Raw genomic sequence first — 20,279 nt, 5'->3', positions numbered from 1 at the left:
TCTGTCTTCCCTGACTCAGGAGGATCGTAGGAAGCCTTCATTCACTCTAACAAGATTTTAATGAAGATAACACATTTTTGTGACTGGGAAAGGTACCCAGACTAGGACACTGTCTAGAAGGGACATGTCAAAGCACTATACAGTGTTAAGAGCACTATCAATGCAGTGTTGCATGTACCACGGATTATGGGTGACAGGCTGAAGAAAGAAGTAAAGGCCACATGTCCCAGGTTAGGAGCCTGACCACAGAATTGTAGACTCAGCCCTAACAGCTACTTTGAAAAGTGATTAACCTTTCTATTCTTTTTGTGTCCCCAGTGGAATTAAAATTTATCCAACTTAATACTAATAAATGAAATTGTTCTTTAGTTCAAGTACTAATAAATCATGAGCCTGTTTGCACTAAAGGATGTGAGTCATTTTGAACTGCAGCCTGAAGTAACACCCATTCAGCTGTAAGGTGGAGAGAACACATGTGTGGTTATTATTTCCGCTGTCAGAGAGGAGGATATGTTTCACTGCTGACTGGTTTGCTTTTGCAGGGGAAAACCTGCAGCATACTCTGATTTGGTCTTTTTGGTTTTTATAAGGTGCTCATTGCCTTGCCTTGGTCCCAGCCTATTTAAAAAGCCAGTGAACGTTTCAAGGAGCATGATCAGCAGCTGTGCTTCACTGAAAAAACAGAATTTCTGACTACCAGAGAAAACACCACTTTGTGCTTTTCCTGGGGGCTAGTTTCAAAGCAAGGAACTATTTCCCACAGAAATTAAGGAATAACAGACAGCTTATGAATCCTCGCTCTTAAGCAGGTAATACACTTTCTTGACTTCTATTTCTCACAATCCCACAGAGGAATGTGGGGTTTTAAAGAGTAACAAGGGAAAAAAAAACCAGCACAAAACTCTACTATACTACGACTTTACACTGAACACTTTCTGTCCCCCCCCCGAGAAGAAAGAATAAGCTCCCTGTGAGAGACATCAGGCATACTGAGTAAGCACTGCTAGAAAGAGCAGTCTGAGCAGAAAAGACTTTCCAGTAGAACATGTGGATGTTAAGACAGTTTTTCTAACTTTTCTGAAGGCTAGAGAAATCATACCTCACCATCTTGCAAAATGTAGGTTTTATGGGCAAAGCACCCCTGAGAAGATCAAGATGACATGGAAGAAATATCTTTTTATGTTTCTGTGCTTCTGAAACACAGCAATACGGTGTTCAATGGCATAAGCCAGTCTTCAGTCAGGTCAAGGGGACTGGTTCTATTAGCTAGAAGAGGTTTGGTATGGACCTCTCAGGCCTGGAGACATGAACAATGGTGGCTTTAAGCTAACTTTGTATCCTTCTGTTCTCAGCCTGTTCTGGGGAATGCCAAAATTCCTGACCTGTTTAAGACACCTATTTTGCCCCTAAACAAAGCACCCACCCATTTTACTGTAACTTTTGTGAGCTGATCTATGGCCTGTCATGCTGGTCCCATTCTCTTCAATGCTGTGCAGTATGTCATAGTTACAGCATGCTTCTGCTGCTCTAACTTCTTTCTCACACTCCACATGCCACGTCTTGCCAAGCAATACCTAGAAAGCAGCTTTGCCACTATGTTTCAAAGTGACTTTCCTTCAAAAAGTTCAGGGTTCTTAAGTCTCGTCATTACACTCTGATCTTTTCCCTATCTAGCAAGGGAGGATGCAAAGTGAGGATGAAGTTGCTAAACAGAAAAGCATTGCTAAACACTCCAAAACTTTCAGATTACACAATTTCATAAACAGATTGTGTAAGAAAACCTGAGTTATCCAAAAGGTTATTATTTTCCCTTCTTATTTTTGTTTTACTTTCACTGATGATACAGCAAATATAAATTCAAAATTAAGCATTGACCAGCTTCCAGAACTTTTAGAGTATTAATTTTAGTGACTACCTTATGAAGAGTATTAGGATATCAGAAATTATAGTTTGGATTGTAATTTTTGAAATTACTATATATAGAAGTAACAATTATTCATATGGTTAAGTCTCTGTGTTTCTAATTACCTTTCTGTGCCTGCACCACTTCATCATCTGATTCCTTTGGAACAAAAATCTCTTTTATAGCAATTAAATCCTTTTTCACAGTCTCCAACTGCTCTCCATCAAGTGCTGCTAAATATGACTGAATCTGTAAAAGAAAGGACAGTAAGCATTCCTAACCAAAACAGAGCACTTCTTAAATGCTAATTTAGAGCCTGATACCAAAATAGTCTAAGAAATGGAAACTTCCATTATGCTCAAATCTTGGCTCTAACCTTCCAACGTAGACACATTTTTGGTTCTCATCAACAAAAATTTGTTGAGTATCACAAAAATTACACCAGCCTTGCAAGATCATCAGGTCTCTACCTTCTCCCAGAACATCAGTTTTGAATTATAAATCGTTGGTTTAATTGCAAACTGTAATAAGCATTTTGGGATTGCTTGGATGAAGACAGCAGGCAGAAAAAGCACAGGCAGAATTCATGGTTAGTCTCAGCACTCACAGGAAGAGTTGGAAAAAGAAGCCTGTTCCCCCTCTTCCAAAATGCAACCAAAAGTATTGACAGTCTACCAGTCTACCTGTTCTGAAGAATGTATTGACAAGTCCCTGCATATCTAATAGGTTGGCATGCCTAAGAGGGATGGAAACAGATTCTTTGCATCACTGTTTGTCTGCACTACAGTTACATAGTGCTAAACCCATGATCACACTCTCTGCCTATGGAAGCCAAGAGAAATGCCTTCTCTCCCTTTGATACAAAATTTTACTTTTATGTTTGTTTCAAGGGTTTTTTTCTAAGCTTGCTTGGCAGAAGTGCAGGCTGGCTCAGCGAGAGACTGGAGAAAGATGTTATTTTCTTATGTTCCTCCTTGATGTGTCCAGCTCATATGCTCAGGGTTAAATGCAAGATAAAGTTGGGAGACCTAACGCAGGTTGTGAAGGACTACCTAGGGCTTTTTTGTCCCTCTCTATAGCATTATCCATTTCATAGGATTAACTGGGAACTTTTTTTAATGGAAACTTTTAAAATAAAAGCTTAAAAATATTTTTAAATCCCTGCTATGAGAAGCACATTGGACATTAGCAATGCCTTCAGTCTCTCTTGTGCTCCTCCTGTGGCTTTTGGGCTGTTAGTATAGGTCTCAAACTTACAGTACTGTAAGTATTTTGTGGGCATGGGTATGGTAATTATGAGGGAATTGCACTTGTTGACCCACACAGACGCATTCAATCCTGTTGGAGTGAGTAGGACTATGAACAAGGGGTTATCTAGGACATAACATGAAGCACATCAGAAACTTTATGGTAACAACTTGCACAAGTCTCATTTACCCTGTGGTATTTCACAGTAAAAGAAAAATAGTATTGACACACGCAATTAACCTGAACTTGTTTTCTATTTACCTCTTTCCTGTTTTGTGGGTATTCTGGGTTTTTTTTGTTTTTTCCAAAAGCAGGCCCTTGAACCTTACATGTGGGTTTTGAATTTATAATTTTTCATTTAGACATAATTGCAAAAAATAAAAACAACATGGACAGTATGTACCTAGATGTTATTAACATAAGCTTCTTTTATTTGTGAAAGCAAATAAAACATTTTAAAAAATAAGTTGGTTATTTTTTATTAAAAATAACCCAGAGGGCAAGGAGTGCTAATTACAAAAACAAAAAAGAACTTGTATTTTAAGAAATTTATTCAGGAAACTGTTTCAGTATAAAATACCACTCCTAGGAGTCTACAAAATTCCATTAATCTACTGTCAGAGATCTACTGATCTACTAGTAGAGTCAATAAATTGACAGCTGAAATTAAAAAATATATTTATCAAATAGGCCTTAGTAACATTAGCATATTCTTCAGAGAGACATTTGTATACTTCCAGTAATAATATCCTGGAGCAGTTTTATGTAACTTTAAAACTACACAATAAAGAAGGCTTAGAAATTGAATAAGTAATCTGGGATTAATTTTAAATCACTAGCCTCCAGGTGTAGTAGGTCTGGAATACCTGAATGTAAGTGTCAGTGCCTGATACAAAACCAGAAGACTTCAACCTCCTTGCAAATTCTGAAAAGACATCTGCATAGTGTCACAAGCTGAAAAATACACACTATATGCGGTCCTAACAAAAATAACTTTCAGTTCTGAAGTTGTTTGTTTTGCATTAATCTTGGACTTAAATTTTAGGTGTACTGAGATTGATTTCCTGAAGCCAAGGACTGGCCTGTGGGACCTATCCAGCTTTCTCTGAAGTTGACGGAAAACTTACTGTTCATTTCACATGCACCTGCAGAGTGAAATTAATGTAAAGATCAATTTTTTACCAACCATTTTGATTTATGCTGTCTGCATACTGTACCTGAGCTTCACTTTCATTTGACAGGATTTCCAGAGCTTCAAGATGAGACAAACCTTGGAATTCATCAAAAAGTAGTCCATAATGTGCTGTTCTTTCAACTGTAACTTGCTGGGCCCGCCTCTGTTTCTCTTTTTCTTTAGCTTCTCGCAACAGCTGCAAAAATATACGTTATTCCTGTTGTTTTATTAGTAATGCTGTTGGTATGACAGATTTTATTACTTTCTGCTTCTGCTTGTCTAGGAAGTAGTAATAAAATTTGGGACTATCACACTTGCAGAGCTGAAATTTTAGAGCTGAAATATCTAACTTCTTTTTTGATAAACTTCGCTAATAAAATATTTAAGTAGTATTCTAAGCGTTGTTTTCCCAAGGTAATTGCTAACCATCTTTTTTTAAAATACAATGAACAAACAAATAATCTTGCTTATGTTCTCAAAAGCAATGTCAGCTATGGATACCATATAATAAATTTAGCCACCAATTACAATGAAAGAAAAATAAGAAGGACTATTTGTGACGGTCGGACAAATTATAGTCAATGTCTCAAACATTCGTTAAAGAACTTTGGTGGAGAAAATGGCCTCTGTAAAAACGCTGGAGTTTTGTGAACAGGACAATGTGGCCAGAGGAGAGGGCCCCCCGGAGGGTGGGACCGCGCTTCTCCAAAGCTGCAATTCCTTATCTTAAGTGACCAGGAGAAGGAGCACAGCATATGTGCCTGGAGGAGGAGGCCCCACGGAGGATGGGACTGTGCTTCTATCTTAAGCGGTCATGCCAGCAGAAAAAGAGAGGCAACTCTGCGATGAACCCCCCCCCCAAAGCTCTCCGACTGATTCCAGAGAACCCCGGGAATGGGACTGCGCATGTCGAGACCATCGACTAACACACTATAAAAGAAGGGAGAACGAGTTCTCAGCGCGCGCCCTCCGGAACTGGATCTCTACGCTGGCTGGACCAACGCTGGACCCAGGACTGGTGAAACCCTTTCCTTCTCTCTTTCTTTCTTTCTTTCCTTCTCTCTTTCTCTCCCTCCCTCTTTTCCTTCTCTCTTTTCCACAGTCCCTACACCTCATCCTTTTAAACATAAACCGTTGACCAAGTCTGAGACTAGGAGTGGATCTAGCCGCCCCTGGGCTCCTCTCTGAGAAGGAGTCCAGAAAGCAAGGGGGTCTGCTCTGAACCTCGTGACTCAACGGGAGGGATCTCCTTCTGACACAGTTTCATGTTCCTTTTTCCATTTCATTTTTCTATACTTCCCTTCTCTTCTCAAACAGCGGCTTAACAACATGTTGCAAGGTTCATATTGATAAGTTCACTTGTACTTGGGCAAGGTTATCTAGGTTGAATAAATGTTGATTGTTGTTTGAACTCCCCTGGTGTCATTTCACCTTAATTCTGACACAGGAAATCCACGAACCTGAGTCGCTCCAACTCTGGGACGCGACACTATTACATACACAGCCCTGAAGAGTCATGCAATCCATTCCACAGACCACAAAATAGGAAGAATATTATTTCCAGGACCTACCTGCCTACTTGCATAAATATTGCACCTCCATAAATATTTCCTGTGAAATATTTTTAGCAGACACTGAAGTCAGTTTTATGTGACAGCAGGACTGACAAAAGAGATTGGTCTAATAAGGTATGACTTCTAGCAAATGTGGGGCAGAACTACACTCCGTATACTTGGGTACATTTTGCCGTGATCTTCTTATACACTTCTATTAGTGTATAAGAAGGCTAGAATAGTGTATAGAATAGGATCTTCTATTCCTTCCTTCTATTCCCTGGAAGGAATGGCCTCTCATATGAATTTGCTACAGTGAAGCTGGTAAATACATCTGAAGTGCATCTTAAATCACATATAAGCCTCTGAATATAGGTGAACTCTCACCACTTACACTATTGCATCATTCAAAATGTCTACGAAATTCTCTTCAGTTATTCATTTGTTACAAAAGACTTATGATGGTAGATTTTTCAGTCTCCACCTTCAAAAGATCACTCACAAAGTTTTATGTACAAATCACTGAAAAGGAAGCACTGTTATATGACCCCTGAGAACTGATTTATGTCACTTTCTGCCTCAGATTTTATGTGTGAATTCATGCATATTGTTTAGGAAGGTATTCTCAAAAGCTCATTTTAACCCTGTGGACCTTAACAAGAGTTACTTGCTTTTGGCCTACTACAACAGTATCAGTCCATTCACACTTACAATGACAAACACTGAAGATGAAACATCTCATTAAAAGAAAAATACCTTACTTCTCTCTACATGGAAGTAAACATGCAGTAAAATTAAAAGTTTTTTTCAATGTCTATTGATTTCCACAGCCTCCCTCCTCTCAGTGTCAGAAGAGCTAAAATAATTTTGTACTGACAGCACTTATACTTCTGTTTTTATCATGTCTGAACTTTTAAACATGAGTCATGACTGTGTAAGGGTACCATTAGTTTAGATGGACATTAAGCTAGAACTCTTCACAGCTTTAATTCCTAATGAAACGTATGTCGTATTCCAGTATTACTCATTTCCAAGGAAAGTAGTACAGTGATGTTTATGCTGGAAGATATCTATCTACAGCTGTTACAAAAACACCAACAATTTGATTCTGTCTCCAGAGTGTAATGATTTATCACCACATATACTATCTTACCAAAATCAGCTATTGCACATGTGATTATGCAGAAAAGATGATTTTACATTATCTTTTGTGGTTCTGTGAAGAAAAATAAAGTGGAGCAAATATAAAGCATAATATTTATTTCCATAAGCTTAGCCAAACTCTACTGCAATAAATAAAGCCTCTCCCTGAGGCATGTGAAATTCTGGAAGAAGAGTCTGAAACTGCATTGACAGAGCTGTATTGAAATAAATCCAACCTGAGATAGAGAAACTGTTCTTGCCATTAGTGTTTTGGTTCTCTTAAATCCAGGATCGCTTTCTGCAAGGACATTCATGGTTGTCTTCCCAATGAATTCCAAAGCATCTAAGCCTCCAGATAATACACTTTTCCCCTGTATAAAACAACGCAATGTGGTTATTTTCTTTCCACTTTATGCTAATATGAACTGTAAAGAGTATTGCTTTTGCTGACACTGTCTTTGAACATTCAGGTCCCTAGATCTTCTATGCTTTAACTAACAACAGGATTGATACATTTATAAAATTATGTTACTTTGTTCTGAATACATTTTCAAAAATAAAATAAATTAACTATACAAATCTTTCTAGTTAATTAAAAGACTCACACTGGAGGAAATGTAACACCTGTTGCCAATAAAAAAATTATTAATAATACCAATTTAATTTCATCCGAAGTGGCATCTAGTCCATGGGAACATATTTTAGATACAAATGATATGGAGCCAAAGTCCATCATGAACAGGATGATCCTGCCTTACCCAACTGATTTCTAAAATTTTGACACTTGTGATGACTCTGGAACTGTCTATCAAAATACAGTTGTTTTTCCTGTGCCTTCATATTAACATTTGCCTTCACTCACAAAATTTCATGTACACCGAAGAATAATTTTCACTGGCTAAAGATTTCCATTTCAATCTGGATTATGCATCTGTCAGATACTCAAATGCTGTAACCTGATGTATAATGATGTAACCTGATATACAATGGAAAACCCTACCAAAGTCTCAAATGGCATTTACCGGCAACTTACTGAGACCTTAAGTTGTTCTTTTTGTTTGGTGACATTCATCACTGTGATATAGTAGCCTCTCTAGGTTTGCATAAGAGCACATTTCTCTTACCTGCAAATCTTACACAATGCTCAGGTAATCTTACTAGTGTCCAGCTCTCACAAGCCTTATGATGCTCCAGATTCTGTAGCAACAATCTTAGCAATAATCTATAGGAATCGCCCTCTGCTCCCAAAATCTTTTGATATTAAGAGTGATGAGGCACTCAGGGTGAACTGGATATGCACTAAAAAAGAATTGCCACTTTGCAAAACATGCTCAATGGTGAGTTAGTCTTCTATGATTTTTTAGCCGATGCTTAAAGTCTCTTACAATTTCAAGGGAAACACTATACTGAAAAGCTCAGAGGAAAACATTTGCTATGATAATAGTGTGTAAACAATGTTGGGGAAGAAGATGACACAAAAATTGATTTGGAAACAGTATGGTAGAGGATTTTGCAAAAGCTGAAACACAGAAAAACAGAAAAGGATGAAGTGCAACACAGAAAATATATGGAGAGTGTAATAGGAAAGAACCGTGGACAAAAGATTTTGCCTCACTGAGTCTGCAGTCAGACCCCCTTCTGGGAAGGCTAATATGAAATGAGAGACTAGACAGAGGTGAAGGTAAGGGCCAGGGACTAACAATACAGAGTTTAGTAAAAGCCTTAAAATAAGCAAATGGAGTATTTTCTTATTTTATCTGCCTTCAAAAATGATAACAAATCTTATCATACTTTCTCTGGAAGGACTTAACTGTAAAAAAAATTAGATGATGGTACTGCAACTATAAAAAAGATTTCCTAAGAATTTGCAGAATTCTAACCACTTTAGAAGACCATATTTTTCACTGAAAATGGTGCCAAAGTAGTCACTGACTTAGTTGTGTTTGACTTATTTTTTTTTTAATTTGATACAGTTATTTTGCCACGGAAGAGACTCTAAACAGACTTACAACAGAACTGTTTTTACAAAGACCTACAACTTAACAAATATGACGTACAGTGAAGTTGCACCTAAAAATGGTGAAGAATAACTAGAGCAGAGAGGCCAGCTAAAACGACTCACTGTGTTCTGTACAGCATTAGTGATAGCTGACAACATGCCACGAGATCCAGATGAAGGAGAAGAAGGAATATTCTCAGAAGAGCTTTGGTCCAGAGAATCTTCTGCTTCTAACAAAAGAAAAGAGCAAGCTGCAGCATACTTTCAACTCTACAAGTCACAAATTACAGTAAACTGGATTCTGCGATCAAAATCCTAAAATTTTGTAAATTGGACTAATTTGGCAGCGTCAAAGAGTTTTGTTCAATTTCAGTGATCTTGAACTTACGTATAATTAGCGTTTCAGCTGCAGGAGGCTCTGCCATTTCCGAAGATGCTGAACTTGCGTTATGAATTCCTAGGGTAGTTCCTGCTTTTTCCTTTACTGCCGTTATCCCATGACCTGCAGCAGAAGCATATTTTAGATTATATGATTTGAAAACTTATTACTAACAGTGCAGAGTATTCTTATACTCCACGAATGATGACAATCAGAATAACTATTAAACTTACCTCAATAGCTTAATTTTTTTCTAGGTTAATAATTCACTTGCTCTACTATATCCAGTATATCAACTGACTAGAAATGATAAAGCTGAAATATAATACAAATGACACTGGATCTGAAATGTAAAACTTGTTTCAGTGGCACGCATTAAGTTTAGCTCCCTGCTTTTCAAAATCCTAAATATTCTATTACAAACAGTTTAAACAGAAATTGATGGTCCTCCTAATGCCACAGGTTTTGGCCTCATCTAGTTTTCAGAAGTCTAGAACAATTAACCCACAATTAATGGACTGTGGGTGACTGCAGGGCTGAGGCAAGGAATCTGTTCTTCAGTCTGCTGCATAGGTGCTATGTTAGGTAAGTATTTCAGGAATACTGACCCAGGTCCTCAAAGTTATTACAGGATTTAAGCTCCTCAGTTGCTCATTTGAAGTCAAATTCTGAAGTGTCTCTCCTCAAAGCTGCTATTTAAATATACTTTGTAAAGTCTGTTGGTGTCAGATGACCCAGACAGAATTATTGTTCCAGTGGCAGCTGATCTCCTACAGAGATTTTACCACCCTTACCTGATGCATACATGGTGACTCCCTAACTCTCTGTTCTATTAAAATGGTCTAGTTTAATGTAAGGAATATATGTTATTAGTGTTTTTATCTGAATGATTTTGACAGAACGGGATTGCTTTGCTGCTTTTCTACAGACTTTACACTAGCAGATCATGTGGACTGGTAATATCCCACTATAGGATAGGGTGGGATTGCCTGGTAGCCAGCAAAAGGAGGTAATAGCTTCCTAATCTGCACCAGCTGTAGTTGAAAAACGCTGCCCTTAAAAAAGACTACCCTCAAATTGTCTTCCTATTCTGCTTCTGGATATATCCACAAATATGTTCATGATATGCTTCTCTCATTACAAGTGATCCAGCTAGCACATCTTCCTTAGCTGGAAGTTTCTGCACATCAGCTGAGACACAATAAGTAAACAACCAACCAGGCAAGCAGTATTTTTTTCCAACACAAAATGAAATGGCTTCAGTGACCCTATTGGATTTTTTCTTGCACAGTACACCATTACTGCATCTCACGTAAAGCTGATCACTTCTAGCAGTAGGACAATACAGAGTGCTTTAACTATCTGTCTAACTACTTATGAGAAGTATTAAATACAATTTTATACTTCTTTGCTTTGTTACCTTAAACTGAACTGTAAAATAGATAAATGAGTTCAGAAAAGGCATTAATACAGATGCTCAGGCAGATACCTAGACATCTAAGGCACAAATTCATTAAATGTTGTCTATACTTTCCCGCAGCTGTATGTATGCACTTCCTATTAGAAAAGTTCAAAGCATCTTTTCTTAGTTATATTAACTACAGCAAAATAGCCTATCATTTGCCAGTGCTCTACAGTGTTCTGAATAAACATATACCTATACATATATGTGTGTGTGTAGTTATATAAATATGATCTTGAACATCTGATTAAAGAGAGATGCAGCAAAACTATTTGAAATGGAGTAGGAAGAAGGAAAGCTTAGATATATAATTCTATGATTTCCAGATGGGTTACACATCAGGTGCTCTATGAATTCAATAATAAATATACTCTAGAAAACATGTGAAGCAGCACTACTGAAAGATGACATAGAAGAAAACTGGAGTATCTGGAGGTAAACACAAAGAACAGATGTCCCCTAAGGAACAGGTGAGCAGAAACAAGTAATTTTTTATATGACAGCATAAGCTGCATGGTGTCCTGATGTTTTACACTGAAACAGAGAAACCAGGCAGGTAAATGCTTTTACCTGTCTAAAGAAAATATGGCCTTTGTCTATTTTATCTCATGTCTTACAAAATGTAGCAGTACATCCAACTGTACATGAGATACCAGGTTATGCACCACAGTGATTTAAGTCATTGCTGGGTAACTTCCTGCCTTTTACAAAACCTGCTCCAATGCAGATACTGGAGAGGGGGGTACTACTTTGTCTAATCTTCATCTCCTGCACATTTTAATTGGTTCAATGAAAATATTAGCATGAATAGATTCTGCAGTCATTTATTTACTCTCCAAATTCCTGGGACTCACTTAAATAACTATTAATTGTGCTTTTAAACTAATGTAATAGATATTCCATGTCACATTCCTTTCCGTTTCTCCGGCTCACAACTTTTTAAATGACCAAAAGAGTTCTATTCTTTCCATTGACTTACTTTTTCTTATGGACTTGACTTGCTAACAAACTATTATTGTCCTGTAATTATATAAAAAATAACTACAAACATTAAGCAAAAATTTCCTTTTAGCTGTGTGCGGAAGTTAGGGATTTTCAGATTAATTTCCCAGTTTTCTTCTGTATCTAAACATGTTTAAATTTTTTTTAACATTCTGTAATTTTGTTCTCATAGTTTTGCAGACAAGCTTATACTTCCAAGAAAAGGAGGCACACAGTTGCTGTACTGATATCTACAGACTTAGAAAAGGCAGCATTTTCAGGGCTGTGGTTACATGCACTAGAATGAGAAGAAAATATTTCAGGTCAGCTAGGAGTGGTTTTGCTGAACTAAGCTGTATGGCACGTATGTTTGACTACAACAACAAAACCAGATTAGATCAGAAGACCACAACTGAAGCAAGTCAGCACAAACACAGCAGATGTGCATGTTGCTCTGGAAATGAAAATGATTATTTGTAATTTCAAAAGGCACAGAAATAAAAGAGTTTATGGGAGATGAGCCCACATTTTAGAGATAAAGGTGCACTGGTTTTGTTACACTGGGTGTGGTAACGCAACTGAGCTGATATTGTAAACTTTGGAACACCTCCAACAGCCTCCATCTACTCATCTGTAACAGCAGAGACAGAAGAGCTATGCAATGGGTATTGTTCACTGCATGCTTTTTGAAGAGAGCATGCTTTTTCCCCTATGTTGTTGCTTTTCTTTTTCTTGCCTACATGATTTCTTCTCTTTCTATTGGCTGGCAATTTCAGCAGAATATTGTTGTTCATCTTGCTAGCTGGAATATTCCATTTGAAAAGGAAGGTTTTGCAAGCAGTGCCTAAAAATGTGGCCTGCCTTTGAGTTTGCCTGATCTGCCCAAGGCCAGGTTACAGTGCTCACAAATGCTTTAGTCAGATACATCCCACTTCACTTTAGGCTCTCTTTATCTTCCACCTCCCAGCATAGTAGCTTTGGATTCCCTGCAGAGCTGAAAGAGGCCAACAGACACCTCCAGAGGGCAGTTCAGCATGTCTGAAATCTAAATCATTCTCTGTAGGAATTGCTGTCCCTTGTCAATCTAATACTCCCAGGCAACTGGACACCCTGCTTCAGTGGTACAGATGGGGAGGAAGAGTTTGAGATTTTGTCCCTGGCTACCACGCAGTCTTTGTCACTTGTGTTGCACTGTGGGGGCATTTCTGATGAACAACTGATCAAATTTAGTCTACTAAGATGAATGAAGCTTCATCTGGTTCAAGCTAAAGATGAAGATCAAGGCCTTAAATTAGCATCTGGCACTGACTGAGAAACTGAGGAACCTGAAAATGGCTGGGGGGGAATCACTCCACTATATGAAGTATAGATATGTGGAAAAGCCAGCTGTGCTCTGGTTTTGTACACTAAAAAAGTGGGACCCCATTGTGCTCACTTTGAGGCTATCCTATTGGCACTCCATACACTTCAAGGCTTTAGAAAAATACTCTTCCTTGTAATTATAACAAAAACACAGGCTAGATGCTGATAATACTTATGCTACTCAGTCTGTAAATCAGGAATCACTCCAATTAAGTTGTAAATGAGACTAGTTTCAGATCTCCTTATTGCAATGATAAAAGGTTTTAATAATAGCAATAGGCATAAAGGCTTCTACAGCAGACTGTTGGTTCTCAACCTCTTCTAGATCATAAGTCCATGTTAAAAGACATAAAGGAAGCAAACGGGACTGCTGCCCCCCAAAGCATGTCCGCAATTCCTCCTGTTACCTGCATTCAGCACTCTTAAAAAAGAAGAACTGTGAAAAAGGGGGTTGCTGCTACAGCAGCTGTAAAGTGTTATTTACGAAACAGTTGAGTGACCATCATGTGATTTCAGGCCCAAAACCAGTTTCCCCTTAATCAGCTGAATTTATGCAATGAAAAAAAAAAGTCTTCTGAAGAGATTAACTGTCCTTTTTATGACCACATAAGGTACAAGCATAACACCCAGCCTCTGGGTTTTTTAATATCATTCTTTATTTCACAACAGGGGAATAGTATCTATAGAGAATGGAAAAAATATTCACATCATTTCAATACTTTAGTTTCACATTATCTGAAACATTTGCATTTCCATTCCACACAGACTCCAATTTAAGCTATGCGATGCTGATTATTACGCATACCCATGCGTAATAATATCCAAGCTCATCACAGTGACATCAAAAGTGACATTTCATTCTGTCATACTGAGTGACAAGAAAAGGTTTTCAGCATACCAGGGAGAACTATGGGTGTCTGATATTTTCGTGTGCTATTCTACTAGGTGAAGAACTAGATGAGAAATATACACAAGCACAAAATAATCAAGATAGCAGAATATTAATTACAAGCAATGCATGAGAGAGGTGCATTAAGCAGCCTTCAAGTGGGAACTTCAGAGACCATGTAAATGAAATAGCTGGGTTGTATTTTTTATTACTTTTATTGTATAAGAGGTATTGTCAGATGTTAGTCTTTCCAATGGCACTAGAGGTTAAAAACCCCAAACTTCCACGGGGTGAAGCACATCCATACAGCATGATCAAGAACAGACTTTGCTTGGAAATGCAGCTTGTTAAGCACCACAACTTAAGCACCTTATGAACACCGTAATTCATCCATACAAAACAATACAGCATATGAAAGGCAAGGCTTGTAGGAGAAAGTAGTAACTTTCATTAAGCTAGCAGATAGCTTAGTTGGAAAAAAAACAGGCAAGCTTTCAAGCATGTTTTTAAAAACGGAAGTCACAAGTTTCAAGTACAGACTGAGAATGTATTTTGCCTCACTTAAGCCCTGGGGATAAAAGGTTTGCTGTTACAGCTAAGCTGACCTAATGGCTTCTTGGTGCTGATATGGGAGGTTCTGTTCCTTCCATGTTCCATATTTGTCCCTTCTGCTTGCCCTGGCACTTATCTCAGAGTTGGTTCAAGGTACTAAAGAGGCAGAAAATGGATTTTTCTTTCCTCTAGAGTTATTTTTATGTCAGTTTAGCTTCCTGAACTGGACTACCAGGAGCTCCTGAACTGACTACCAGGAGCTCAGAGGAGCATGAGTGCTGGCACAGGGAGAAGGAAGAAACATGCAAGGAGAAGAGAGGTGCAGGACTGCACTGTTCAGTGGCTGCTAGCCATCAGATTGGCTTAGCTGCAATGGCAACCCACTGTTAGAGCAGAGTTTTATCAACACTGTTACTAAAAGACTGGATGGTGTAATTGCTGATTTTCTTTTAAATTGTGTTTTTTAGTAAGAGGGTAAAATGGTGACAATAAGTACAAGAAGTTGTGTCTCCAGATCACACTGAGCCTACTTGTCCCATCTCATCATTCCAGCAACTATTTCAGTGCATCTACTCCACTGTGGTTCCACAAGGAAGGAAACCAAACTTCTCACACCTTTTAAAAACAAAAGAAAACTCTTCACCTCATTAAGGAGGCAGATTCAATAACTTTCTTAGTGTGACATCTAGTGTCAGACTCTAAGCATGGTTCAGGCAGTGACTGCTACTAATCCAAAAGCACTACAGATTCTGTTGTGTAGAGGAGTATCACTTCTGCCTTGTGGCAGGGACCTTGATCCAAATAATGCTAAAATCAGTTCAAAGACAACAGACATTTTCTTTATAATACAAAACCATCGCCAAAACAATCACTGGGTATATGTGCAGAGTTAGTTAAAGAGGGGTAAAATACAAATTATTTGGAAACTACCTTATTATTAGAAACTAAAATCAGCTATGCTAAACAATTTACAGCCATGCAGTAAAAATGCTAATCTGTTTGGGAGCTCTAAATCAGGGTTGGAAGGATAATGAAACAGAACCTTGGACATCATTTCAGCTCAGTCTTAAAGAGGAAGGAATGTAAGAAAGAAATTTTTTACAGTAAGAATGATCATTCACTGGAACAACCTCCCCAGGGACATGGTACAGTCCCCATTGCTGGAGGTTTTCAAGATGTGACTGGACAAGGCGCTACACAATCTCACCTAGGCGCCCTTTCCCACAAAAGCCTGGACTAGATGATCACTCAAGGTCCCTTCTGACCTGGGCTGTTCTATGATACTATTTGTTAAAAGCTGAATGTATTTAGTTAGGCATTTACAATGTTATCTAGTCCACCTCAAATTGTTTCTGCTGTTTTTACAGAGTACAATTTTGAAGAAAAATATAAGGAATAGTAAATATTACATTGTCATATAATAATATTTTCATACTTAACCAGACAAGCAGCTGTGTTGTACAAAGATAACGACAGAGCAACAGAAAAATCACATACCGAAGGTGTTGCTGATAAGTCTAATTCCAAGAAAGCAGCTTTACTTATACCATTTGCTACACTGAAGGAATAAGCAACATTAAAATTGACTGGATCATGGCAAACCTGTTTGCTGATGTAGAATAGGAGATGAAGCGTAGGTTGAACTGCTCAGATATTAAACGGAGTAACTTGAAGTGGAGTAATAAATATTTAATAAAAAGAAGAAAGCTTATAGAAATTCCCAAGGGCTTTAATTTTTTTTTCTCTCTCTGTCTCTTGCTAGGAATTGTCATACTGAAGCAGATATATGGTACATGCAGTCCCACATTCTGTCTATGACAGTGACAGACAGTAAATACTTCACAGGATCAAGCACGAATTTCCATAACAAACAACTAGGAAATAAACCCTCTATATCAGCATTATAAACTATTACCTGCTGCATTGATTTCCTGGAACAAATCTAAGATTATCTATGTGGTCTTCCAAATTACTTTGGGCTCAGTGAACAACAAAGAAGGTACATTTGATTTCTGCTTAATTAAAAGTCTATTTTATTTAATAAATTCATAGAGAAAAGTTAGATCCAAACTTATTAGATAATAATATGGGAACTCAACCCTACCCTCATACCAGGGTCAGGAAGTGTGTCTTAAGTTGTAGATTCCAGGAAATGGGAACACAAAACCGGGGAAGTGCTGCTTTACATACATCTGGCTTTAGGTTCCAGAAACTAGATAGGAGATGGGTCTTCAGTGTGACATAGTGCAACCATTCTCATGGAAAAAGAAAATTTAAAAATAATTTTACTTTTCTGTATGTGAATGCTCCTTTGCCTAGGCAACTTGACCTGTTCCAACTGTGCTCAATTTTAAATAATAATAATTCTAAAAATATATATACATGTGATGATATGCCTATTCAAAACAGACAATATCACACAACCTTATCAAGTCAGGCTGCCTAGACAACAAACTTGATTGCATATTTACACTCTGTGAAGAGTTACGATGCCGATAGAGTCAGACTGTGTGTTAAGAAGACAGTATCAATTAAACATGAATTTTTAATGTATATAAACCAAGATGTTATATGGCCTATATAAAAATGAGATAACATTATTAAAAAGTCCATGGAAATCCACAGAGATACAATGCTGGCAGCAGGTTTTATAGACAAAAGCAACAAACAGCTGTAAAATGGTACGTCTTATTTACTTATTAGACAATAAGAAGGGATACAACACACATTCTTGTTTGTCTTCCAAACTTTTTCCAACAGCATTCATAATTTTCAGGCAAGCTCACATCAGTTGGGCAAGAAAATATCTATGGCCATACTGTCCCACAGAAAATGTATACACTTTGTGACACAACTCATTGTTCAGTGAGGCCAAGATTTCTAAGCAACAGAAGACTGTAAGTGAGATCGCCCCTGCAAGAACAGTAACTGTTTGGTAACAAATAATCTTATTACTCACAAACAACATTAGAATACTATTTATTGCAAAAGCTAAACAGAATATAAATATGGCTATCTCACAGGCAAAAACTGAATGTCCTGAAAGAGCTCTGCTCCAAGAAACCCACTGCTGCAACTATAAAAATGAACTGAAGAATTCATCAGCATTACAATTCCAACTCATCAACAGTAAAATTACTTTTATGCACATAAATTTTCTGCTTTAGTTATTTATGCTGAGCCAAATTCTTTTCAGAATGCTGCTGTTATGATGGTCTGAGAATGTAAGAGAGGCAAGGCTTGTGGAAGTCTGTGAAAGCAGTACCCTTCATTAGACCTACTAATAGTGGTGGGAAAAAATGGGCAAAATTTCGACACAGACACCCTTCTTCAAGTCTGAAAGCGATGTGTTAAACTTTAAGGTTAAATACAAGTTGAGAACACTTACGTAGTTCCACAGCTAGTTAAGCTGTCCTTGTCACCATCAGCATGTTCTCTGTGTTCCCGTCATTTCCCATTCAGTAGCATTTGGGTGATCAAATGGTGAGCCAGATTAGGGAATTTACAAACTGATCTAGCTGAAGATCCAGCTCTTCATTTCTACTTTTCAAAATCAGTCCCATAGAACAGCTGCCCACATCACTAAATGAAGGCTACTGTTAGTGTAAGAGACAGAATAAATACACTGCTGGGGCAGGGCAGGCCTGCTCCTTTCAGCAGCAACCTTCACTTATGTCAATTTAAAGACATCTTAGCAACCCATTCTGAGTTTAATTAGATATGTTAATTGGTTGGACTGTCTGAAAGAAAAGGTAGTTACAAACTCTTGAGTGTGGGTGTTACTGAAAAAAAGAGAGGATAGGGGAAGTTCCCTCCTTCTCTGAGAAACAGAAATAATTTATTGCCCATGGAACAGAGGAGGATAAGGAAGAGAATTATTTAGCCTTATATGGGATCATAAAACCGGTATCTCTGTTGCATCTGTTATTTTTAGTAACTAGCAATTAATTTTAATTCCTAGGTTCATTTTTTGAAGGTGTTTTGTGGATCCTTTATGAGAACTGATTAGTTAACAGCATACTAGCTCTTTTGTGAGAAATGACTTCCCAGTGGTAACTAGGTATTTGCATGCTTCGCTTTTTGTTTTTGATGTGTAGTGATCAAGTTTTACCTCAAGTCTTCACAAGGACATTTTGTACTGACATAGGATTGGAAATGAGAGGAGAGGGAGAGGGAGTTTAGGGTCCATGTTTCAATATGTTGCTCTACTCTCTCAAGTCTGGTGTTATAGCTTAACGGTTTCACTGGGTGTCAATGAAAGCTGAAATGATTTACGAGAAGTGAATTCATATTGTGTAGTCATGGTGTATAAACCACAAGCAAGCATATGCACGAATCTGGGTTGGCATGCTTTGACTTCAAAAACCATAAGCCTTTGCCTGATAGTAACTGTATCAGATCATGTATCCTTTCTGTGAAGAAGGCACAATGAGGTAATTCACTAACTTTACAAACAAGCCTTGTCCATAATCTGACCCAAAGAAATATTTACGTGCTTTGACAGTTTAGGAAGGTCCTTCTTCCTCTTAAAAAAAATCATGCTTGCCAAGCATATCAGGACAAAACTGTCTATGAATCTTTAAGATACAACATTAATGTCTCTAATGACACATTAAAATTACAATTTATTTCCACGTACTTTACTGATTGATCACTTACCCACTGTGGCAGAAGCTGATGACAGGAGAGACTTTCCCCAGGTACCCCAAGCTCCCCATCTACTTGCTTTAGACGAGGAGTCTGTGGCCTGTAAGAACAAAAATATTACTCCACTGTCTAAAATTCATGTTTTCCAAAGGCAGGAGGAAACACTAAGAACCTGTCAGGCAACAAAGTCCAGCGTTTAATAAATGATGATAGATTGGGTATTATGTGGAGTTCAAGCTTCTGTGCACAAGAAAGCAGAATGGGAAGCTTAGTTCAGATCACCTATTACTGAAAGCGCCTAAAACCCCAGAGGTGTTCTTACAGATGTCCTAATATTTCTTCAGGCACCCGATCCTATAAAGCCATACAAGTTTATTAGGGCTATTATTAGGGAGAGGCAGGAACCTGTCTCATTCCTGAGTTCTACCAGGAGCCAGAGTTAGAGGCTTCTCTGCCTGAGTCTCCTCAGAGGTGTAACCCAGTAGATGTGCACAGGGAACTCCTCAGTTCAATAAAAACACAGCCATAGGAGGTGCTGCCCACCTTTTACATTAATGTGTGGTATTAAGCGATTATCAGTATTCCATATTTAAATCATATTAAGAAACTGTTGTCTCAAGAAAGTCTGCAGTAACATATCATCCCTGCACAATCAACCCAAAACCAAAAGCTAAAGTATCCCAACACAGCTCTGCATTGTGCAGTGTACAGATCCCTGTGGAGGGGATCACTGGTAGAGGGACTAAAACAATGTTTTAACCTCTTCCAATTTGTGGATGCCTAAAATTTTTCAGTGGAGTTGAGAACATCTTCAGCTATGTCACATGTATTGGATTTGGATGCTGTATAGACTGTAAAAAGGCCTTGTTTTTCTTAGTTTTCTTTTATTAACTTGCAATTACTCACAGGACTCCCAAAGGTCTGTGCATCGCAAATCAAAACCTACTGACCTAGAACAAATCAAAAACTACCCGCCATTTCACCAAG

General features: G+C 38.0%; 1 protein-coding gene across 2 annotated transcripts in view; it reads right to left on the bottom strand.

Annotated features, from left to right (window-relative positions):
* Window positions 1-20,279, bottom strand: part of FAM114A1 (family with sequence similarity 114 member A1) — a 39,200-nt gene that overhangs the window by 15,268 nt on the left and 3,653 nt on the right. For both annotated transcript variants that reach the window (XM_030010322.2, XM_030010331.2), the window contains exons 3-8: window positions 19,305-19,392; window positions 9,409-9,522; window positions 9,144-9,250; window positions 7,258-7,392; window positions 4,369-4,521; window positions 2,029-2,152 (exon numbers count right to left, since the gene is read on the bottom strand). In XM_030010322.2, coding sequence (XP_029866182.1) covers window positions 2,029-2,152; window positions 4,369-4,521; window positions 7,258-7,392; window positions 9,144-9,250; window positions 9,409-9,522; window positions 19,305-19,392 — 721 coding nt within the window. The remainder of the gene's footprint in view (window positions 1-2,028; window positions 2,153-4,368; window positions 4,522-7,257; window positions 7,393-9,143; window positions 9,251-9,408; window positions 9,523-19,304; window positions 19,393-20,279) is intronic.

This window comes from Aquila chrysaetos, chromosome 1 (genome assembly GCF_900496995.4).
Source record: "Aquila chrysaetos chrysaetos chromosome 1, bAquChr1.4, whole genome shotgun sequence".
Classification (NCBI taxonomy): Eukaryota; Metazoa; Chordata; class Aves; order Accipitriformes; family Accipitridae; genus Aquila; species Aquila chrysaetos.
This window is presented reverse-complemented; position numbering and strand designations above follow the sequence as displayed.